Below are 24,143 nucleotides of genomic sequence, written 5' to 3'. Positions count from 1 at the left end.
AACGGTGAGTCACATTGTGCTACGGGCCTTGTGGGTGATTTACGAGAGGCTGCTGCCAAAAAAACAAGTCGCCAAGTCTGGAACAGCGAGTCAGTGCAGCGGTGAGGAGGTGTGTTTGCAGAACGCCCGCCTCGCCCACCCCAGAACCCCAACCCCGTCCCTCTGATGTCTGTGTGTCTTTGTTAATGAAGAAATTCTGGTACCTTGGTGAGACATTGCTGTCAGCTGAGCAGATTCTGGCTCCTCCGTGCCCTCAGCCCCTGCACAGTCCTACCGCCGCCCCACCCAACCACAATCCCATCAGGCTTCAGGGTGACTTTCTTTGACCAGGATGGAGCTACTTCAAAAACTAAAATGCTAATATTTAATATATATTTATATAAATATTGAATATACAAAGACAAGCAGAGGCAAAAATATGTAAATGAATCAGGATAATAATAATTTTCATACAATTATGAGCTCTGGCAGCTGATTAATAGACCGCACTGTATTATATAGGCTTCATTTTTAAAAATTTGATTGGTGAATCCAGTGCAAATAGGTGTAATACAAATTTTCAATAATAAAAACTGGGACCTGGCCAGCGACCAAAGTGACCTGAAGCTTTGTGAATCCCACACTTCACTGGTCACAGTGAGCTTTCCAGATTAATTATGTTTCTTCTTCTTCGTCTATAGTTTGACTGAGCTCAGACGTCACTTGGCTTAGATAGAAAGAAGAAGAGAGACATTTCTCACTAAAATATATGGCACCAATCGAATTCAACCTGCTACTATGTCAGGGTGTAAACTAACAATGGAGAGAGTGGAGACATAAAGCTGGGAACAGAATAAAAATGGCATTTAAAGCACAAATGAATATTTGACTGTTATTAATAATGAGGAGGTCTAGTTACCAAAAACTATTTAACTTGTCTAAAGTTCTCTTCAATCAGCCTCAAAGCTGAAAAGGTTATCACAGTTGGTGTAAGTGTTAAACAAGCCTGGTGCTTTGTAATTCAAGCTGGCCACTTTGTGATTTTGTGATTGCTACTTTAACACCATCCAGTCAACCATTGGACAGCCGTGACAGAATAAATGAAAGCCCAGCGCCCTGTAATTTTCCTACAGGGCACCGAGCTTGCAGGAAAAATACTGACAAAAATGTAAGCTCCGACATAGTTACCTGTGGTCCGCAGACAGCAGGCCTGATGAGGCTGCTGACTGCACAGTGTTTTTGAACTACATGAGCTATTTCACACATTAGGAGGAGCTGCTAACCAGCATAAGCTAATGTATGTTCCCTCTGGTAGCTGTAGTGATATTGACAGCCTCTCACCATCCTGACAGCCCAGTCCAGTTAGCTGTGGACAGTCACACAAGCTGAAGAGTCTTGTAAGCAAACTGGTCCTGAGGGAAGGAACATTTAGCAGAGGCGCATGATATCCAGCGTGGTCTCAGTAAGACAGCCTGCCTTTGACTTGTTGGTTATAGCCTGGCTAATAGTCCTCAGAGAGCAATGTGGTTTAATGAATGCATTTAATATGTTTAATTATTGCTCACTGCTATCAGCAGCACCGTTTGCATCCCAACAACTTCAGAAGTGCAACTTGGCAGATTGGTTAGATGATGGATTGCTGCAGTTCAGAGACACAAGAGTGGAAACACTTTTTTTTAGCTGCTCTGTAACATCTGTAACTGATCAGAACTTGCAAACACAATCACTCAGAATATAATTAGGGTGGCTGTAGCTCAGCAGAGAGCAGGTCATCTAATACTCAGGGAGTTTAGTTAGAATAATTATATGTATATATGGCTGCTCCAGTCTGCATGCCGAATACCCGTGGGTAAGATACTGACCCCAAGTTGCTCTCTGATGCATCCATCCGAGTGTGAACGTGAGAATGTTAGACAGCACGTCAGCACAGAAAAAAAGTTGCTTGTGTGAGTGAGGCATCGTGAATAAAATGCAATATAAGAGCCAGTCCAATTATTTTATCTTACAAGATGAAAGAGTTGATTTTTAAACATTTTTTAGCTCAAGCACACAGACGCTTATTTTTGCACCGGCTGCAAACAACAAACAAATATGAGCATTGACTGAATCATTTATTTAAAGAATTCTCTACCTTTTCATCACAGTGTGAATTCCCGGTTCATTAATCAGTATGTGGTCACAGATATAGTCGATATTTATGTGTCATTTACTACAAGTATAATGGGGTAGAATAAAGCTAACTTTAAAACATTTTATTATTAAAAAACCTTGCATGTAATTGGCTACACCTGCCCTTATTCACCGTTACCTCAGAATTAAGATTTTAACTATTTAGTGACTCTGTTGTAACAGTTAAAGCTAAAATCTAACGTGCCATCTTCTTCTGTTTCCTATCAGATTGATAGGATTTGTCCTCTATTCAAAAACTACCTAACACTCTTAACGCCTTTGATAGCGCTCCTGATGTTTCAGGAAGACACTGCCCTCTTGTGGCTGAAAATGAAACATCTTATTCAACCTTTGCATGATGTCGCTGCATTTCACTAGCTGGGACCACATCCTCATTTTAGGTTCATTTTAGAGAAGTGAATGAATTGAAAGAGGGGGTGAGGGTGGGGTACGAAGCAAAACGAACAGCTTGTAGCGCTTGGGGTTCCGAGATGTGGTCCCGCCCCTTAAATTCAGATAAATTAGCTCCAATAATTCATGCACTGGAACTGCAGCGTTACGTTTGGCTTTTCCAAGCTCACGAGCTTCTGCAAGCTCGTGAGCGTCCAAAATCTGCACAGCAGGAGGAGGAAAAGGCTTCCTGGCTTTATGATTGCACTTCTTCAGACTGATGGTTCAGAACTCAATTACATTTTAAATCCATTTATTAAAAAAAAAAAAAATCCAGACACATCTTTAAATATGGAAACAACATGCAAAGGAAGAACACTGCTGTTACATTTATCAAACTCTTGGATTTAAACATGAATCTATGCACTTCAGACATGCACGTCAGCACAAGCATGTCCAGCAGAGAGATGAAGGGGGAGTTGGTTGGTGCCTGATGTCAGCTCTGGTGTCATTTACATGAACCGTGAATCTAAAACCTCTGACAACAGAAAGCCTCAGCTGAATTTGGCTTTAGAGAAATCCATCTCTGGGTGCTGAGCCATGAACCTGCAGAGACAGAAGGTGTCAGAGTCAGAAACAAAGGGAAGGTGAGAAGGCGAGGTGCAGTCAGCCTGTGAAGTCAGTGAATGGGAGATTCGTTCATTTATGGATCATGACGGTTGGTTAAACTTTCTGGGAAGGAACAGAGCAGGTTACATCTGTTTTCTCACATTTCTATGAAGTGAAATTATTCTAAAAACCTTCTGTATTCCAGGCTGGTCAGAGGAAAAGCCTTTGTTTTCTGCTGCAAAGCGAATGTTTATTTTAATTCTGCTAAGAATGAAAAGCTGTACGCTTCGTCTGAGATGACACCTTCACACAACATGTTTGATTGGACAGACACAATTTGACCTTTGTGTCACTAAAGAAACTCTGAGACCAATTACCTCCACAGCGCTCCCTATGGTACTATTGTTTAACCTTTATAAAATTAAACAAGATCCTCAGAGGCAGCTTTAACAAGCTAGAAGAGGAAGTGGGCTCCAGCAGACAGCAGAGGAGCGAAAGGGGTCATTCCCAACAAACAGTAATAAGCTGCACATGAACCACTGACTCATACAGTCATTGAAACATCAGTCTGAAGTTTGTTTGTTTCCCCCCCACTCAGGAAAATTCCTACATATAATTTTTATAAGAGGAAAATTAGCAGTACACAATCTATTTCTTTTAAGTTAATTTTAAACAGAGTAACAGGAAATTGTGTCATGTTAATTGTTACCATCCACTGTTTGCCTAAAACAAAGTTTCCATTTATTAAACCGATTGCTGTGAAATTTAAAGCTTCATATATCATTATTATTTGTGTACAAAAACAAAACTGGGTTCATGCACTCATAAATCAATGAGCTCTTTGTGGTTAATCATCATGACACAATGACAAAAATCAACACAACTGAATTCATTTTATATTCAAAATGAGCCGAAATGTGTGACAGAGCACATAAAGATCAAGCCTGGGGGCCATATTTCCATAGACAAGTATCGCCCTCTGGTGGCCATTACAAAGATTGCAGGTTTAAGGCTTAATTTTTAAGATCCAGAAGCTAAGTCTATCTTTTATAGTGTCTGCGGCTTAAGTTTTGTTTTTCCTCTAAACACAGCAAGTGCAACTTCATGGATTGTCTCTCTCACCAGCAGAAGTAAGGCTGTGCCATTTTTTTGTGTTGGAGAGTGGAGGTGGATAAAGCTCCAAGTGCATGTTAACTTCCCTAATGTACGGATTCAAACGTGATAGACTCTTGATCTTTACCATACCACACATGGACCTGCAGCCTACTGGGATACATACTGTTTAAATATTACTGCCTCAAGAAAGACACCGTGTTACTTCAGCTCTCCATTTGTAACATTGTTTCTAGGCAATTTCACTGACTGGGATATACTTACTTATATTTTATTGCTAATTTCCAAAGTATACTACAAACTTTTTTACTCAGTGGTATCAGTTCATTTCACTACACTATCAAAACATGCCTGCAGGAGAAACATCTTTGCAATTTCACATGAAGGGAACCGATTCTTTTCCCATCTTTTTTCCAATTTTTTCGCCATCTTTAAAATGTGATTAACTTAGTTTCATGATATTTCATTTTTTATCATCTCTCCTGCAGCTTTGTTTGGATTCTTCTTTAATTTTAAAAACTGGTGCCCATTTTACCCACAGAGTGGCTCAAAAGTAGACGGCTCCATTATTCAGGTGTTTATTAGCGTCTACTGTAGCCTTCAGACACAAAATCTGCACCAACACTGAAACCTACTTTTTAAGAATATCTTGTTTCTTCTGCTCTTCAGATGTAGGTAGGCCCATTGATTTTTGCCTTTGGTCGTACATCATCTTCTCCACCATACCACGCGTCTCTCCATCCAGATCTGACAGCTGTTCAACAGGAAGCGCGCACAGTGAGGAAGGAGCAGAAACAACCACACGTGTCAGTAATCTTTTAGTTCCTTCTACAATAAACAGTTCGTGTGAATGTTTACCTTTGAGTTCTCAGGACAGACTTTCTTGGTGTTAATTTCAGGATCTGTAGTGACGATCTTGCTCCACCACTCCATTTTGTTAATCTGAAATCAAAATACGATTTGACGCACTCTCTCTCTCTCTCCAGTTGACTGAGTAATTCCACAGTGTGCCACACATCTACATGTCTTCTTACCTTTTCCAAGTGGACAGTAACCACCTTGCCATCATCGATGAGCCAGGAGCTCTCCTCTACCTTCACCTCGTTGTAGAGCTGGCCATCAATAACTGGAGGATGTCCTTTCAGGCCCACTTTGATGGAGCGCCGCTGGATGTCCACCACCACATCTTTGCCCTTAATGCGGAAGTTCACGCTAAAGGGCACTGCCACCTGTGGGAGGAGTTTAATTATTAATATTTTAATTATACACGCGCACATGTGTTCTTATAAGCTTATAAAACTCTCGTCTGCACAGAAAAAAAAGAAAAGAAATTCCACTGCTCTCCAATAAAACCTTTTTCCACTCAAAACTGTCAGGCTCAACTTGAATTTTAGGCTTTTCCAATAAGTGGTAGTACCTGGTAACAAGCACTTTTTTTAGTACCTAATGAGCTGGAGTGATCTCGGTAGATCTGATAATGTGATTTCAACAGATTGCATGCCACTGATTGGCTAGTCAGTGGTACCGCACGATCACTTATGACCGTGTCGCCTTATGAAAATTAAAACTGCCCTTGAAACCCAGCAACGAGGAATATGGCCACACAAGAAACAACACCGTGCTGTCTGAGTCACGCACCGAGCAGGAAGTATAAGATTACGTCGACGCCCTCCATTTCTGCGCTTGTGTCGCGTACAAATAATGCCCCAGAACTTTCTCGCATGTTGCTATAACAACCCCAAACACATTAGGTGGTACTCAAATGTAATGGCAATGTTAAAAGATATTTAAGACAACTTCCAGCACTTTTATTTATCCAGTGTTCTGTATGCATTCTGACTCTTTCCACAACACTCTTGGCATATCTGAATAAAGCTGGAAGGAATAATAATGTAGAATTCACATAACAAGTGTCATGATCTTCCCCTTCTGCAAAGGCCGATGAAAAACAAATACAAATGTGTTCTGGCGCATGCTGTTTAAGGAAACACATCGCCTGAAAGAAAGAGGCGCAGGGCAATGCACAGGAAACATTAAGAGGGTTTTAATATGCATCGTATTGTGCTATCCAACTGGCAAACTCAGGCAAAGGTGACATTCGTGAGCTGTAATAACAACATTATGATGGAGCTGTTACGTATGGTGAGAATACAACTGAAAGCTGAGAGGTGAGAGATGTTCAAAGAACCATTCAGATGTTCAGTAAACACAAGCTGAGAAGAGGTGAAGTCCAGCATGATGCTGAAACCAGAAAGAACTCACATCGACTTCAGACAGGGACTGCGTCCACTTGTAGTTGGGCAGGTCAGCTCCATTTCCTGAATTAGGCTTCAGTTTATCTTTGTCCTTCTCATCCTCCTCTCCTTCAGAGTCAGACTGAAGGAAAAGAAAATGAACATGAATGAGAGTTAATTAAACAAAACATTAAGCGCACCCCATTTTACTGCTCAGTCAACACTAAGTAATAAGGTACATGTCAAACTCCTCACTCACGCCTTTCTCTTTCTCGGCTTTGTCAGATGACATCTCTGCTGCTGCTGCTGTATTCTCTTCTTCCTTCTTTTTCTAGCATAAAAAATCCGGACATAAATTAACAGACATAACAGTTCAGAGTGTAATTGACCGTTTCAGAGACACACTGATGACAGAAAATTTTGAAATCAGCATTTCACCTTGTCAAGCTCAGTCTGAAGCTTCTCTGCTTCCTCGTCTGTCAGCTCCTGGATTCTTGGACCGTCGTCATTCTTCTTTTTCTTCTCCTCCTCTGCAAGCTTGGCCGCTCTTTCAGCTTTCTCTCTCTTTTCTTTCTCTTGTTTCATCTGCTTCTCTTTCTGGGCCTTCAGTGCTAGCTTGCTGTGGTGAGCAAAGGCATCCTTGACGAGCTGAAGAACACAAGGGATTTCATTTAAAACTGAGGGACGGGTGGAGTTGTGTGCTTATCACTGAACTCTTGAATGTGACACGAGGTATAGATCGAACAGCAATGCTCACCTTCTCTGCTGCACCTGAATCTCCACCAGTGAAGAAATCAGTTTTGCGGCGGAGGAAGCTGAAAAATGTGTTTACTAACTGTTGATAGAAAATAGGTCAAGAATAAGTTACAAAATCCATATAACAGATTACAGCTTTGGACTTTATGTCTGAAATAAATTACTGCTTGGATGGGAGAGCCTTCCTTTTCTGTGCTGGGTGTCTGCCTGTTCACGACTCTTAAAATACACCATTGTTACCAAACATTCGTTGCGCTTTAGCTTATGCATCTGTTTCCAGATCACATCCTTCACCTTTTCCTCATAACAGCAGATCTCTTTTAGCAAATACATTTTCTTCCAGAACCTTCACTCATCCGGGACACAACGTCACGTTACTACAGTAAGAAAATTACTTGTAACGAACATTACTTTTAACAGCTTCTATCAGGACCATGGAGCATCTAATAGACATGCTCAAACAGAACTAAGTTCATTTTTTGCTAAGTTGTGCTGTCTCCTTAGTCACATGTATGCCAAATTCACCAGAACACTCCGCAGGCAGTAGCTAAGATAGTCCACGAAAGCCATGATTATTAATAACAAAATCATTTTCTAAACTTTGCAAAACAGTTTAAAACATTATTTTTTGTTCGTGTTTGTGACTGTTTATAGGCATGGTGTACATACTAGCTTACAGGCTAACCACGTTAGCGTTAGTACAGTAGCTTTAGCATGTTAGCACGGCGATGCACTGCTTTACCTCTTGCACCCCTCCTTCGTGTTGCTGCGCCATAACAAGCAACATGCCGTCATATTTTTCTTCATCTTCACCCATGCTGACTGACTGAGATGCGGAATCAGGACCGACGCAAAAATCAAGCAAAACAAGTTCTGTTAGAAAGAAAGCAAAGCTGTTCTGTGAGAGTCACGCTGAACACTTCCTGGAAACAACCCCCTTCTTGCTCTTGTTTCGACCAATTGGAGCAATACACTGTTACTGATAGCTAAAACACCCAATAAATGGAAGGCGCTGTTTTAGGGCGGGACTCGGGCTTATTTGAAGAATAAGAATATTCTAGAGAAGAGAACGGAGCCATGATTGAAACTTTAAATTTATGCAGTTGAATGCTAATCGTCATGTTCATTCAACATATTGGATTAAAATAATAATAAAATCTAGCCTGCTGCCGTGTTATAGCGGATAGATAGAAATAATAGGTGCAATTTGCTGGAAAATGGAGGTTTAAGCAGGTACTTGTTCTTCTTTTTTTTAAAAACAATCACAGACATAAACAAGTATGAAATATCCCATAAAAAGCAAGATGAAAATATAAAAAGTCAAATTTCCAACCTTAGTTGTTAAGACAAAGTTACACTGTGATTTTGGTTATGCAACCTGTTCTATGATAAAGAACCACCTCATCACTAACATTCCATAAACGCTATTATTTTTCTGGACAGTGTAGTTAATAATCCAGCCATCCATACACCCATTTACTTTCTTCCACTTATTCTTGGCTGGGTCATGAGGGCAAAAGCCTGAGCAGAGAAGCCCAGATTTCCCTCTCCGGGGCCACCCCCTCCACCTTATCCAGGGGCATTCCCAGGCGAGCTGAAAAAATAATCTCTCTAGGGTGTCTTGGGTCTACTGGGGCCTGCTCCTGGTAGGATATGCTTGCCTGTAACACTACCCAGGCACCCTCGGCACACTGGAGTATCAGCTCTACTGTGAAGCCTGCTTGAATAACCAAACTCCTTATCCTATCTCTAAGGAAGAAGTCAGACAACTTTTTAAGAAAGCTTACTTGTGTCACTTGTATCTGCGATCTCATTCTTTCTGTCACTACCCAAAGCTTGTAATCTTAGGTAAGAGTAGGGATGTAGATCCCCTGTTAATCAACAGCTTTGCCTGTTGCCTTATCACAACAGACCAGTTTACATCACTGCACCTGCACTACTCATCTTACTCATGAAAAAGATCCTGATATACTTAAACCCCTCCACTTGGGGCAGAATCTTGTCCCTCACCTGGAGTGGGCACTCCACCCTTTTCCAGCTGAGGAGAATGGCAAACTTGCCCCCAGTGATGGATCAATCATCCCGCTCGACTTTACTTCCTCTACAGAAAATGTGTAAATGGTATTAAGGAGGTCCTTAATACCTATATCAGTTGAAGTTGGCACCACTCCACTTGCATTATTCACATGTGAGCAGAGTAATGATTTCCCCTCCTGAATGTTTGTCAGAATCACTTCACCGCAGACTGAAAGTCTTTTTCCATGGCCTCACTGAACTCCTTCCACACGGCGTCAAGGTGTGGTTAGCTCACTAATGCGTTGACGCCGTGCAGCCCCACGCATGGGCCGATCTGCGTTAATCGCTAACGGAGATTTGCCACGTTAATGCGGTTATGATGTTAACGTCATTTTAACGAGATTAATGCTGACAGCACTAGTGTAGACACAGCAGTGGTTTCCAATAGTGGTTCATCTCTTAAATGCCTTTTTCTATGCTAGAATGATTCATAGGTTAGCCTTAAGTAACTTAACAAAAACAAAACAAACAAACAAAGAAACAAAAAAACCCACTGAATGAAACAATGAAAAACTAGAACTATAGCTCAGGACCACTTTAAAAGTTTGCAGCAAAGGCTGGCATAGCAAAAACAGCATCAGTAGTGCTAAGATAGGTCAATATAATATAATATAATATAATATAATATAATATAATATAATATAATATATTTATAGGCTCATGTGATTATTGGTTGAATAATTTTATGAATTCCCCTCTTGTATATTCAGTAGCTTTTCAATACATATAGAAGAACATAGCACATAGCCGACAGTGCATACTGTCATTTTGTCTTGTTTCAGTGTTTTCCATAGGTTTTCTTTTTTCTGTAGGTAAGCACCATACAGCACACCTCATCTTCAAAGTATAGTAGGTAGCTAAAAAGTGGTGCATAGACTACATAACGGTGTCTTGGCAGCGATAATTTCGCCTTAATGGAGACATAAGTCCAGACATACTTGACAGCTAATGAGGTTGATCCCCGGTTGTTTGCTTCATATTGCTAGGTGACTGTGATCTCAAGAGCAATCCATTATTTGAAGACAACAGAGGAGGAAATGTTACAGATGGGGGAGTAGGACCACAGCACATTAGATTCAAAATATAGAGTGTGCCTATTCCCGTTAATCATAGCTTTTAGCATAGTCAGATGTCACATTTAATGTTAAATGCACATATCCTATTAGACACTATTTGTTTTGTTTTCTGTCTTTTCACTACCTAAGCAATTACCTGGTTGCCAAGAAGGGGGCTCTTGGCAACCATGTGTACTCACCTTCCCCTAGCTGTGCTTACATCACTCCTTCCTTTCGTAAGTTAGCTGTGTTTTCCTGTCAATTTCTTGTATGAAATTGTTATTATTTTTAGTTTCTCTCTACTTTGATTTTCTTGTGTCTGATATCTGTTAGATCTGTTTTATGTTGCTCCCTTTTGGATTTATTTGATATGATTAGTGAACATCTGTGCATGATCTTAGGGCTTAAAGATACAGTGTGTAAAATACCACTGCTAGATGTCAGTAGGTTGCAGATTGCAGTCAAGTGAATTTTAACTTCTTACCCTTCGCAATGTAAGTGCATAATCCTTGCTACAGTGTAGGGGAAACAACTGCTGTTCATCTGTGGTCAGCGTAGGCTGTCTGTCTGCTGTTTACCTCAGCTGTCAGTATGCTGACTGTCCACACCTATTTATTGTGGTGGAGGCTGTAAAACATTCTGAAAGGAATCTAAAAGGAGTTGATGAGTCAGTGAAGCTCATTTCTGTCTGATGACAGTGATACAAGCAATGTTACTTTTGCTGCTATTCACTGGCGTTACTGAGACTTTCTCTGAAGTGGATATAACATTAATGTGCACTTAATGAATAAACTCTCATAATATGTGTAAATGTTATCAAACTGTTAACTTGAGGGAAAGTGTGATTTTTAGGACACTCGAGCCTAACATTAGGTGGCATAGTGTTAGCTTATAACCAGCTGTGGTTATTGTTTAGACAACCTTTTTATTAGCTGTCTGGAGATGGGAGTGTCACATGCCTAAATGAGTTGGCAAGAAGTTTTATTACCTGCGCCAATATCAGGATAATGCATGTTTTCATGTGCTGGTGCCCTGACTTTAGTTCTGGAGATGAGGCTTGAGGTAAGGATTAAGAGGATGAGGTTGAAATGAGGAAGGAAAGAGAGCAGTGGTGGAGAAGGAAAAAGACCTAAAGAGAAAGAGATGATGAAAATATACACGCACAAATGTTAAAGGGTCATACGGAGTTTTAAAGCGTTATTTGTGATCTTTTGTGTCTAGTTACATAAAACGCGATTAGATGGAAATGCTAAGTCTCATCCACTGTTTTTATGAGGGTGGTGAACAATTTGTTGGAAGACATAATTATACACTAATCATTGTATATTTATGAGTACAACATTTTTTTTTCTACGAAATAAGCAAATCTTGTAAGCAATACAAAAATGTTACATTTATTAAGAGAGCTGCTTTTTGTCCACAAAGACTGTTCCTGAATGTAGTGTTCATCCAAGTGTCACGAAAATCACAAAAAATAAACCCATTATTACTGTCAATGGCTGCTTATGTCAATATTATACTTAAACAAATAAACAACAAATGTGAAAACACATGATCTTATTCTTAGCTAGGATTATGCAGGAACTCCAGCAGAAAAAGAAAGAGAGGAAATACTGTCAAAAATAATGCACGCTCTGACTCCCTCATGTGGCCATACTCTCAGTGACAAACAAAACGTCTGTTTTTGTTCCACTTCATAATCTTTATTGGTTTAAAAAAAGCCACATCTGATATCAGAGATTAGTTCCTGATACAACATATTTCTGCTGAAAAAAAAGAAAAACAAAGAGAAACACCTAAACATTCGATCTGCTACAGCTATAATGTGTCATTAGCAACAAAATGCAAAAGACTTCACCAAACAATTCAACCCTTTCAGTAAAGTAAGAAGTATAGTTCGATAGATATAGTCAGCAATTCATTACTTCTTTTAAATTTTGGTCTTCGTGGTCCAAACCAGAACAAGTTTCCCATCATTCCATTCTAACCATGCTGGGGTTGGGCACTACAAAAACCTCAAGTATTCTGGAAGATTTTACAGAAAGATTACAAAAAAACTTTATTCTTTACACATGTAAGTAAAACAGATCGTGGGTGACACATTGCAGAATACGTGAACTAGTTTACCATTTGTATTAAGTTACTACAGTTATGTTCCTTAACAACTGTAACCATAAACTGATAATGCTAAAGGGCAAAAAAAAAAAATGGATTGAGTGACTCAGCTGGGAAAATCCCCGTCAGGACCCGAGGGTAAATACAGCAAGTACATTTGTTGTCATGAAAACACACCTTCACTTCATGAGTCAGCTTGAGATAAACATCGCTAATAAGTTACAGCGCACGATACAACCTACAGTGTCACTGCAGATCACGCTGGCTCACATAATATTTGAGAATTGAAAGCAAACGGTAAAACAGTCACAATCAAAATGTATCCAGCACACAGTTAAGATACGAGCTTAAGAGTTATCAGCTTTGTATGAACTTCATGTTTTGAAACAAATAATAAACTGATTTGAAAAAACACATTCCATGTTGTCTGAATATTAACTAATGATATGAACTATTTAAAAAAACAACACCTGAAGGCTTTTTTTTTTGCAGCCTTCAACTTGTATTTCCAATTGGACGTAACGAAACACAATACAATTACAATGAAAAATCTACTTTTCCTCTACATAGAAAGTATGCAGTGACACCAACCAGGTGCTTCACTTAGAAAATTATTCAAATTCCGGAAACTATCAGAACTTTATGTAGACTCATTAACTAAATATTTGCGACATAGCCACAAAACTGAAAGCAAACACATACTCATCAAATCAACAATAATGAAGGCATTTGAAATGTGCAAAACAACAGAAACAACACCAACGACAAACTTTAAATCTAAGAGTAAAATCAGAGCAAGCTCGTAGGATCCTAACTCCTTCAAGGACGAGGGGACGGTTATACAACATGTATGATACAACACCTAAGAGCTGCTGATGACGTCTGCCTGCAGGACAAGCTCCCCATTAAGCAATCCTTCAAACACAAACATAACATTTATGAACCAGAAATATCTACACACAGAGCCCTGAGTTCACTGAAGTCCTTCAGACAATGTGAAATTTCACATTTTCCTTTTGCCACAGCAAAGCCACGGTCTCTGCAAACAGCTTGGCTCAGCAAGGCACTCGTGTGCAAGTAGGGTCTCCTTTCGACGTCCCGTATGTCACCTTTTGGACACAGTTTGACAAATAAAGAAAAATGTGGTGAGTGAATCATGTTCTCACATAGGTGCGGATCAGCGGGACACCTGAAGAATTTGTCTCTGTGTGTGAAGTGGAGTATGATGTCGGGGAACTAGAAGTGTGACCTGCAAGAACACAGAAAGAAAAGCTATCATGAGCATGAACATGCAAACGTGGCAGACTCATTTTGCTTCCTTGCATATCATACAGACAATACACATAATGTTTGTGTGGCAGTAAGAGTAAAGTCACCAAAGCTGATACTTTCAATACCGATCCAAGCAAACAACAGTACTTGTTTTTTGACACACAAGAGTAAAGTTCGCTGTGTGGTTTCCTGTTGTTTGTTTTGCTTCACATACAAATGGAAGAGGATGCACTTAAACCACTGTACGGGTTATGCAAAACACAAACCTGACTATGTTTCATACTGTTCCACTCATTTACAGGCAGCACTCACACTGCAGGGAAGGACACAATCAAATAACAACACTGGCAACCACCAGTGCTACCCTTCAGCTTCCTAGTAGACATACCAGTTTCAAAATGCTACGTCACCTTGTTTGTGAGTTATTGCATTCGCAAGGTTTTCAGAAAATTGGACCTCCGACCTTGAGCTCAAGGTTGCTGAGATTCAAACTCATCCAAGATTTTTAATAGATGCACCTATTGTATCAATTTGAAGGTCCTACATCGCTTGTTTTCAGGTTATTGCATTCACGAACGTAGGTGTCCACGCCACCTGCTCACCCAGAGCGGTGCCTTTCACAGGTTAAAGACCACTTGCTGTTAAAGGTCTTAATAACTGCTTAGTTTTGTAGATTGTTGTTAGTTCCTTTTCTCATTTCTCAGATCAGGTGTGAATCACCATCTACTTAGAAACATGAGTTCTTGGTGTCAAAAGGCCTGTGTTCACTTTATGGCTATAGAAATCTCTAAAATTTCACAGAAGTCATATTTTCAATAAACTACTCTGCTACTCTTGGTGTAGTGGTGTAAGCTTTCTACACAGGAGTGGAAATATATGTATGTGAATGTTTCAATATCTCAGCAAGTGCTACTACTGCTTAGTTCCACATGTGACGGTGTCGGACCCTTCCATGGTTCTGTCATCTGTACATTGTAACGCACTTTTGTTAAAATTTTGTTGAAATTTTTAGATGGATGGTCCTTTAAAAATTTCGACCGTGGTTCAGGGGGTTGGGAAGCTCATCTTGTAACCGGAAGGTTGCCGGTTCGATCCCCAGCTCTGTCTGTCCTGGTCGTTGTGTTCTTGGGCAAGACACTTCACCTACTGCCTACTGGTGATGGCCAGAGGGGCCGATGGCGCGATATGGCAGGCGTGCTTCTGTCAGTCTGCCCCAGGGCAGCTGTGGCTACAACCACCAGTGTGTGAATGTGAGAGTGAATGAAAAGCGCTATATAAATGCAATCCATTATTATTATTAAATGTGAACCTCTTCCAAATGTTCTTGAATTGTGTTTCTTACCTACTTAATACTTGTATGTATATTTTTTTATATAAAAGATGAAAATTGCTTGCTATTGTTATACAGATAAGCATAACTTCATGATATGTTTTGTAGTTTTGCTTCCGGCTCAAACAACCAAGATATGATTGAAGTGCAAACTTTCAGTTTTAATTCAAAAGGTTTAACAGAAGTGCTGAATTAACAGTTCAGAATTTACAGCTATTTTTATAGGACCTCATTTTTAGAAGCATGAAAATAACTGCAATTGACTAACAGTCAGTTTCATCGTCATGTGAAGCCTGTTTTCTTGTTGTTTCATGATCAATCACACAGATAAAAGACTGGATCTTTTTCACTGGATCTGTCAATATGACATCCAAAGAGCTTCGGAAGACCACAGAATATATGTGATTTCAGAACAAGTAACCAAGTCAAAAACACTCAAGGTCTTACAAACGAGAGATGTCTTCATGAATGGAAATGCAGATAATTTACAATAAGGTGCAAACCACTGGTTACATTCAAGAACAGAAGTGCTAATTAGACATTAAAAACCTAATAAAAATTTAAAAAAGGACAGACGAAACCAAGATTAACTTGCACCAGAATGATGAGGAAAGTATTAAAAAGGAGAGAATCGACTCATGATCTAGTGATCCAAGGTATACCACATTATCTAACATTGTGGAGGCAACATTTTGCCATTGCCATGAATGGCTGCCAGTGGAACCAGAGTTTATTGATGATGTGAGTACTGATAGAAGTAGCAGGACGAATTCTTAATTGTACAGGGCTATGCTCTCTGCGCAGATTCAAATTCTGCAAAACATACACATACTCTGTGTTGCTTAATAAACTTTATTTAAATGTTTCAGATGAAGCCAGCTAAAAGATCTAAAAAACCAAAAACAAAACAACACATCATGCCACGATCTGAAGTTACTTTAAGAACAGATAAGAAACACAGTCATGGACATTTATCATCTATCAGTCTGGAAAGGGTGACAAAGGCCTTTTTAAGACTTTGATACTCCAAGTTCCACAAAAGGAGAAAAATTGCAAAAGTGGTGATCCTTCCCAGGAGTGGCCAGCCAATCAAAATTACTCCAAGATTGACTCACAAAAGAAAAAAGTTTAAAAAACTGAAAGTCAGTGTTCATGATTCCACAATATAAAAAAGAGAAAGGACATCAAGTTTTGGTCCGCAGACTGAAAAGAACACAAAGACTTGTTTCACATTTACTAAAAAAATATCCCGATGATCCCTAAGACCACCACCAGGCCCTGGCTAGGTGGTGGAATCGAACTCAGGCCCTTCTTGCTGTGAGGCAACAGTGCTAATAACCGTGCTACACCTTTTAAACCAAAATCTGTTAAAACCAGCGCCGCTCAACAAAAAGTAGACCATGACTACAGAAGAGCTGTACAACATATCATGATCAGACCCTTATTTAAAGTCAAAATATATTTTTGTGCAATTTTTCCAACATTACTATTATTAAGAATTAATTTGTAAAACACAATGGAGGCTCTGTCATGGTATGGGACTGCATTTAAGCCTGTGGTGCTAAGAATTTTATCAAAATTGTAGGAATTATGAACACTTAAAAGTACCTAAGATACCGCCATGTAAAACCATCTGAAAATCATCTAACAGGTCATGACTTTATTTTTTGTTTTTAGCACACCAACAATCACAAACCCACTGCTAATGCAGTAAAAGCATTAATGGAGTCACTGTCAGTCATGGATTGGCCTCCTCAGAATTCAACATTATTAAAGCAGCGTGAGATCAAGTTGATAAGAAAAAATTGAATAACCAATAATAATCCAAATATGAGCTTTGGAATGTTTTTCAAGAATCCTGTAGATTAAAAATGACAAGAACAGAGTTTAGGCTGTTTTAAAGAATAAAGACAGTCATTCCAAACTTGTTAGAAGGGTACACTCTGCTTTTGCTTTCCATAGGGTATTTGCATTTACCCATGTTTCAATAAATCGCTGCACCTATTTTCCTCAAAAATATAAAGAAATATGAGAAAAGCTAAAGCAGTGCTACACAGTACTGCAGTTCAGATTTTAATTATTTTTAACTGTGTTTTAATTGTTTTTAAATATTCTTTTGTAAGTATAAGTGACATGATGCATCATAAACCGCTTTTCGGGGCATTCATACGGTAATTTAAATCCCATACATCAAACAGGAACTTTTGGCTGTAACGAACCAAGTTGGTTGAAATGTTTGTTGTGAGTTTACCATGATTATAAGTTAGTTATTTGTTATCAGTTATTAGCTAGTTATTTGAATTAAAGGAAATTAAGGGAATCACAATCACAATCTGCTGCAAATCTCATTCCACCTAATCAATGTACAGCACAAAGCTACTGTATTATGTGCAATTTTATCTTCTTTGTAAGAAAAAAACAAGACTATTAAAATACTGAAATAAGTTCAGTCCAGAACCACTTTTGCCATTTATCTCCATTCACTCCAATCAGTTCATAGTGGATAGTCTGAGCCAATAGCGTGAACCCCTTGTTGGTAAACTGTGGTCATTTTGGGCAAAAGATTATTAGAACTCTTTAGGATCCATATTATTTTATGTTCTCATCACACTCATTGCTGATGCCAGCAAATTTGCCACTCTGGCTAGAGCTACAAAAAACAAACAAGCATAGGTGGAGTAATATTTATCAATGGCAGCCATCTGGAAATGTTTCCAACAGCCCAGCACCAAACACAAACAGTTCCACAATATGTAGTACAGCGGCTATATTTTCAAGGATACAAATATGCAATAAGCTCACTCTCAAAGATGGAAAGAATGGTAAGAAAGAGAAGACAGGAGAGGAATATAAGGGAACATTTTCAAAGTGCTCAGTGACATCTAATAAATCTGAAATGTAATGTTTAGGTACGGTTCTGAAGTATGCTGGAGTTTTAAAATTAGATATTGGATCAAACATGATGTATAGCTGTAGCATACATTTTTATTATAAGGCTGGATCAAAATATAGACCGTTCAGTGCAGTTCAGTGCAGGCTAAAGTACCTAGTTTGCAGTGTTGTGGTAAAGTTTACAGTAATGCATGTTGTACTGGTGCAGGGCAAGCTATGGTTTTGATGGTCAATGTTACACCAAGCCAAGTGAAACTGTGCTTATCTCTTTAAGCTTATCTGTGCGATTATGTTACTGAATTCAGTTAACACTACAGAGAGCAATAAAGCTTAGAGCTTACAGCACAGCTCAGGTGATCACAGCCTGTATGCAAAAAGAACAAATCTACTGTAGCTTACAAAACAAATTTTTACACGTCTTCTTTCTAGTGAATTCCCCCCATTCTTCATTTTTACACTGTACCCCGCACGTAGAATCTCACATTAACCCATGAATAAAGCAATTAGTACAACTTTGATACAATTTAGGATGTTTTATTTAGATATTGACTATGTGCACGTTAGCATATGCTACTTCCGGTGCAGAAACTCCTGTGGGGAGCTTTGTTTCCGGTGTCTTATTCGCGCCTGGTTTACGGTCCAAAACAAGTTAAGCAAATGAATGAATCAAGCGGCGATTTACATTTCTATAGATGTCTTGGGCATTTACCCAATATATCTGTAAATGATGTTCATCGACTTGTCGATATTTTTTCCCCGCGGCTCAGAGCAAAAGAGAAAATGGATTCAAATGTTATATTTCTCAGCTGTCCCTCGTTTATCGCGGGTGTTATGTTCTAAAAATAACCAGCGATAGGTGAAATCAAGTAGCCAATTTTATTTTTTGACGGTGCAAAACGTTTCGTGGACATCCAGTACTGCACTTCAGAGTCACACTGCTAGCGATCGATGCAGTGATTCTGTACTGTACAGGAGAGACGTCACGGAGGAGATCGTCTGCAGCGATCAGGACGCAGGACACAATGTGACGTAAAAAAAAATAAGCATGCAAACTTGCACTAAAAAATCTGCGAAACAGCGAGGTGAAAGGTGAACCGCGTTACAGCGAGGGACCACTGTAATTTTTAAGGTAAGTCACAACATACCCTTCGTACATACTAATGTATAGAAACCCTTACCAGCAATCATTCATTTTTTGTGTGGCTTTTTTCACGGTTTGTTAACATGCTGTGTAGGTGTGTACTTGACTAGCTGATATCGACATAACGGGAAACATCTGGTTTGACTATTGTTCACCTGTAGTTTGAATGCTGAACATTTGCCTGTTTAAATCATAATAACTGTCACTATACAGAGATGTGCTTCTGAATGTGGACGATGTGTCTTCTGCTGCAGTGATGCAGTTCTGCTTGTGTTGAGTGATGTAAACAACTGATCGATCAAAACTCATTAAACGTCAAAATTGATCATTAGATTTTTTTATGACACAACAGTGGTGAGTGTTCCCACCTTCTCCTCTTTGTAACTTAACACGATCTTTCCGTTTTTGAGTTTTGGACATGATTTTGGAGTATATCTTCGCAGTAGCGATTGACCGCAAAGTAAAGCTACCGGAAATGTACAACCCCACATCCGGTCTCAAACCAGGAAGTTAGCATTTTCTCGTGCACAGGGTCAATTGTAATTCCCACTGATTCCCTTTTATTTGATTTGTGATAACAAACTTAATTACATATGAATTAGGTCGTGAAAAAAAGAGAATGAAAGGAAACAAAGGTGTGAGAAAATGTCAATCTTAGTTTTGCCAATTGCTAAATGCTTTTAGAAAAAACAAAAACAAAAAAACAACGTATTCCTTAGTCTTCGTAAATATTTAACTTAGTGCTAACCTATTTCTAAACAAATCTTTTCTATTGCCTGAACTCAGTTATCAGTTAATGACAAAAACACATAATTGTGAAAGACAGATCATGAAAAACATTGATTAGTCAAAAATCACAAATGTTAGCTTTCTTTTTTTTGGTTATCTAAATAATCCAACCACACTGCCAGTGTAATTTATGTTTGGTAGCTTGTAGTTTGATATGATTTGTTTTTAAATTTACTTCAGTCATAAAGTGCACAGATGAACTGTTAGTGTGAAGCAGTGGTTCTCAAACCTGTTCTGGCATGTCCTGCTTCAAAACATTCATGCCCCAATAATATTTTTTTATGAATCATTAACAATAAAAACGGTTCAAAATGAATTGTAAAATCACTTAAATACTGACCTAATTTCACTTCATACTGTTTACCTAGCTGTCAGTGCCCCACCTGCAGGGGCTCCACGCTCACTGAAATTGAGTGAAGCAACTCAATAGAAATGACGCAACTGCTCCAAAAGCTACTTTTTGACTGGTGCAAAACAGCAGATGTCTGTTCCTGACTTACTGAGAGATGAAACTGCACAGCTGCTCACACATATGTGACAAAGTGTGACTGTAACATTCACTGATGCACATTATTTTTTTAATCCATAAAGGCTCTAAAACAGAAAAGTTACAGAAAGTATAAATGTAAAGAAAACTTGAATGGTTGAATTGAATCCTGTGCCCCTCCCACATCCCACTTCTAGTATATAGTAAGTAGTACATAGAAGAGCCTTAGCAGGCCTCATCTATGTAACCTCATGGTGACTGAAGCATCTATAATCAGTCTTGAAAATGAATAAACCACTCTGAATGTTATGTAACACCATGACTGCAATGTCTGTCAGCAGAGTGGCGGATTTTACTTGCAGTTTCTATTTACTGGCACTGAATGGCTTATATCGTCTATTGTACAGTGAAGCTAGTCTAATAAATTGACTTTATCAGAATAGCTCGTTTAGGACAGACTTTCAACAAAGCAGAATAGTGCAGATTTCTTACCTCCATTGTTCCTCCAAATCTCCCTGGCACACTGATCAGAGGAGGTCAAATCTGATATTTGGATATTGGGATTTGATTTGTAGTCATCTTAGATAAACAGAGAAAATGAGATTGTTACTTGATGGCACTGAAGCATTTCCTAGATGCCGGCAGGAACACTGATATTTCTGTAGTAAAGGAGTCGGTCAGGACTTACTGTTGTTGCTCAATGAAAAGGACTCGCTCTCCCTCATCGTCTCGTTTCCGCTGTCCGACAGTGTCCTCTCATTCCTGGAGATGTGCGGCCTCTTCTTCGTACTCTTCCGAGTGCTAATGCGGATGATTCCACGCACTAGCCGACACTCGGCCTCCTGCTCATCCATTTTATGTTCCTCAGCCAGTGAGTTGATGAGCTGGTTGATGGCCTTGCTCTTTTTCAGGAACACCGAGTCTGAGGTGCACCGGGCCAGTTCTTCAATCTGATATTCAGAGTAGAGCTCCAGCAGCTTCTTAGTAATCAGGGAGTCCACATTCTCCTCCCCATCCTCCCAGTCATCAATCCTTATAGACTCATGCAGCGACTGGTGGCTCGGCAGTGTCTGAACACCAGGAGGTGGCACGTATGGCAAAGTGGGAGGATTGGTTTTAGCACCTAAATACTCTATTGTGCTGTCCACTTTGACTCCAGCAATGTGGAGATCCTCCAACCAGGGTTCTTCTGCAGTGTACTCTTCTTTGTTGTCTCTTGAGTTCATAGCTTGGAGACTCAACCTCTCTGGTTCATCTGGTGAACTCTCCTTTGGTGCCAGGCATGGAGCGAGGATGGAGTTCTGGCAGACCCTGTACAGGCCGCAAGTAAGTATGCTACATATAAAAGTCCTACAGCTTCTCGGAGAAGCGCATGGATTGCAGGTTTGGGTTGCAGTGGATGGCTCAGCTGAGCCAGGAATGAAGCCAATGGTCTCATACTGTCTGCCATTAGCATCCTTCAGGTCAGCTTTGTGGACTCCTTTCGGCTCTGGGTTTTGTGCTCTGTCTTCAACTGGGTCCACACAACGTTCTTCATAGGACGACCCCTGGCTGTTGCTCCGGCTGGACCGAAGCCTGTGGCCTGCGCCACGTCCTGAACCATGCGTAAGGCTGCTGGAGGTGCCAGCAGACATGATTGACTGCATCAGAAAATCCAAGAACAAAAATGAGAAAAACATTGAGGTCATCTGAGGTTCAATTAAATGATGAGACAGGGTTGAAATAGTACAGCTAAACAAAACGCTTCTTATAAATCCACATTGTCAAGCAGGAAATAAGTGTGCTCCTAAGCACCTGAGGGCATTTCTCGTCAAAACAATCGTGAAACTAATATCCGCAGGTGGCAGGTAATGCAGCCCAACAGGTTTTACGGAGTATGTGTACACACAGTCAAACACAATTACCCGTTCTTATATCAAATATACTGCATGACATCATGGAGATCACAAAATACTCATTGAAACTCCAATGAGTACACTTTCTGGTGATTCACACCTATGTTCATTTCAGAATTATATAGTTTTATTTCCTTTTACTCATTAAGAACACATAACAATGATGAAGGCTACTCTGTGGATATGGATATGGATCATTAAAACAACCTGAGTAAAGACGAATTATTTCCCTTATTTAAAAAAAAAAAGTGTAATTATAAATTATAATTATTTTACATTTGTATTTATTTATTTATTACATGAATCTTATTAGAAAACGACAATGTTGCAATTCTTCAGTAGTGTTTGGCAACCTGTGTTGTGACGATATACGCCTGGACATTTATCAACAGTATGACTTAGCTTTTAAAAAAACAAGTCAAACGGGACTATAGTATTGCGGTTTTGTCTTTATCTAATCACAAACTCGATTTGACGGTAACTTTAGGAACATATGAGCTCGAATTTCGTCTCAAATACAAATATTATTTTCACTTTCATGGCGACTTGTCATTGCGGCAGTTTCCTCCATTTGAGGACTTTCTCACCTAACATTACTCACAGTTTACACGGTGCGTCCACCGGCCGTCTCCCGAATTAATGCTAGATTCTCCACTTTATGGTACGCATTTATTTATTGTAATCCATTTCGAACGTTTCGTGTATGAATTTCGCCCCAAAACGCCAGTTTCAACAAAGTTTTCGACCAAATCTGTGTACCTGAGCGTCAAGGTAGAAGAGGCGCACCAGGTAGCTACAGCCAGAGGTTGGTCTTCCGGTTGTAAGTGACTCACAAAATAAAATGTACATCAAATTGCCAATGTAATTTTGTATCGTGCACGATAATAGCGCATCACGGGCGTCTTAACTTTTCTCAGGAAGGCAATGATAAAAAAAAACAACAACAGTTAAAACACAGTTATACCCAGCCTACCATTATAAAAGGTAATTTTTACAGTTTTATTTTTTTAACAGATTTCCGGTGGTTATTGTCCTTATCTGTGAACCAGCGTCAAGTCACCTACACTGGTCATTGAATTACCGGATATTCCACATGAAAGTATACTGATATTTTTTTTTACATATATTTGAGAGAACAATTTAGTAACAACAGTGCGAGTAAATAAAGTACATCTTTAACCAATATTTTCGTATGACTTTTATTATTATGGTACATAAAATATAATATTGAATGTTGTAGTTTATTTAGAAAGAAAACCAACCGGAAATACTACATTTCTTTGCGTTTACTTTGACAACACGGCTCGTTTTATGGCAACGTAGCTAAACAGCAGGTAGTCACGAATGTGTCAGGACTCCTCCTAGTAGAGCGATATGCATTAAAAATAACAAAGTTTTTGTGTTACATGTCATTTACTCATAAAGGACCGCCGGAGCTTAGCATAAAGGCCGGCAATAATCTATAAGTCGAGGAAGCTAACAAGCTAGCAGTGGTAATAGCACTTTGGATTTACTGTTGTTAAATAACTCCGCAGCTGGATGAGCTTGCTAGGATGAATGGGAAAGCTAAGAAGCTAACGATGGTCATTGTGTTATAGGTTGGATTTGTGCTGTCTTTTTGGAGATAAACTTTTATAAATAATAAATTAGGAGTTATGAGAATAAACAGATATGTAATTTCGAGCACGGGGTCTCGTGGTTATTTACAGCTGGATATCCTCGGTGTGGGATTAGCTTATTTTCTCCTTGGAAAGACGACATTCGCTCCTTTCAGCTACCTCAAAATACACGGGAGTCGGTGATGCTGTCGGTCGCTGGACAAATGCACCGGGTGTCCGAAC

General features: G+C 39.4%; 2 protein-coding genes across 5 annotated transcripts; both read right to left on the bottom strand.

The window, feature by feature from the left end:
- Positions 1-2,834: 2,834 nt before the first annotated feature.
- nudc (nudC nuclear distribution protein) lies at positions 2,835-8,214 on the bottom strand. Its single transcript, XM_085446354.1, has 9 exons — positions 7,993-8,214; positions 7,252-7,329; positions 6,933-7,142; positions 6,754-6,825; positions 6,523-6,636; positions 5,295-5,489; positions 5,119-5,202; positions 4,896-5,014; positions 2,835-3,144 (listed from the first exon to the last, which is right to left on the bottom strand). The coding sequence occupies exons 1-9, from the start codon at positions 8,065-8,067 to the stop codon at positions 3,093-3,095; spliced, it is 999 nt and encodes a 332-aa protein (XP_085302480.1). The 5' UTR covers positions 8,068-8,214; the 3' UTR covers positions 2,835-3,092.
- A 3,386-nt stretch (positions 8,215-11,600) lies between these two features.
- kdf1b (keratinocyte differentiation factor 1b) lies at positions 11,601-24,131 on the bottom strand. 4 transcript variants are annotated; one of them, XM_085447131.1, is made up of 4 exons: positions 24,081-24,131; positions 21,096-22,047; positions 20,900-20,986; positions 11,601-13,745 (listed from the first exon to the last, which is right to left on the bottom strand). In XM_085447131.1, the coding sequence occupies exons 2-4, from the start codon at positions 22,039-22,041 to the stop codon at positions 13,651-13,653; spliced, it is 1,128 nt and encodes a 375-aa protein (XP_085303257.1). In that variant the 5' UTR covers positions 22,042-22,047; positions 24,081-24,131; the 3' UTR covers positions 11,601-13,650. The 4 variants fall into 4 exon arrangements, with proteins under 4 accessions (XP_085303257.1, XP_085303256.1, XP_085303255.1 ...); XM_085447130.1 differs by lacking the exon at positions 24,081-24,131 and adding an exon at positions 23,062-23,107; XM_085447129.1 differs by lacking the exon at positions 24,081-24,131 and adding an exon at positions 22,890-23,105.
- Between the last annotated feature and the right edge of the window lie 12 nt (positions 24,132-24,143).

Source organism: Copadichromis virginalis, linkage group LG22 (genome assembly GCF_057382275.1).
Source record: "Copadichromis virginalis isolate Kocher_CV1m ecotype Utaka linkage group LG22, C_Virginalis_male_GT1.1, whole genome shotgun sequence".
NCBI classification, from domain to species: domain Eukaryota; kingdom Metazoa; phylum Chordata; class Actinopteri; order Cichliformes; family Cichlidae; genus Copadichromis; species Copadichromis virginalis.
This window is presented reverse-complemented; position numbering and strand designations above follow the sequence as displayed.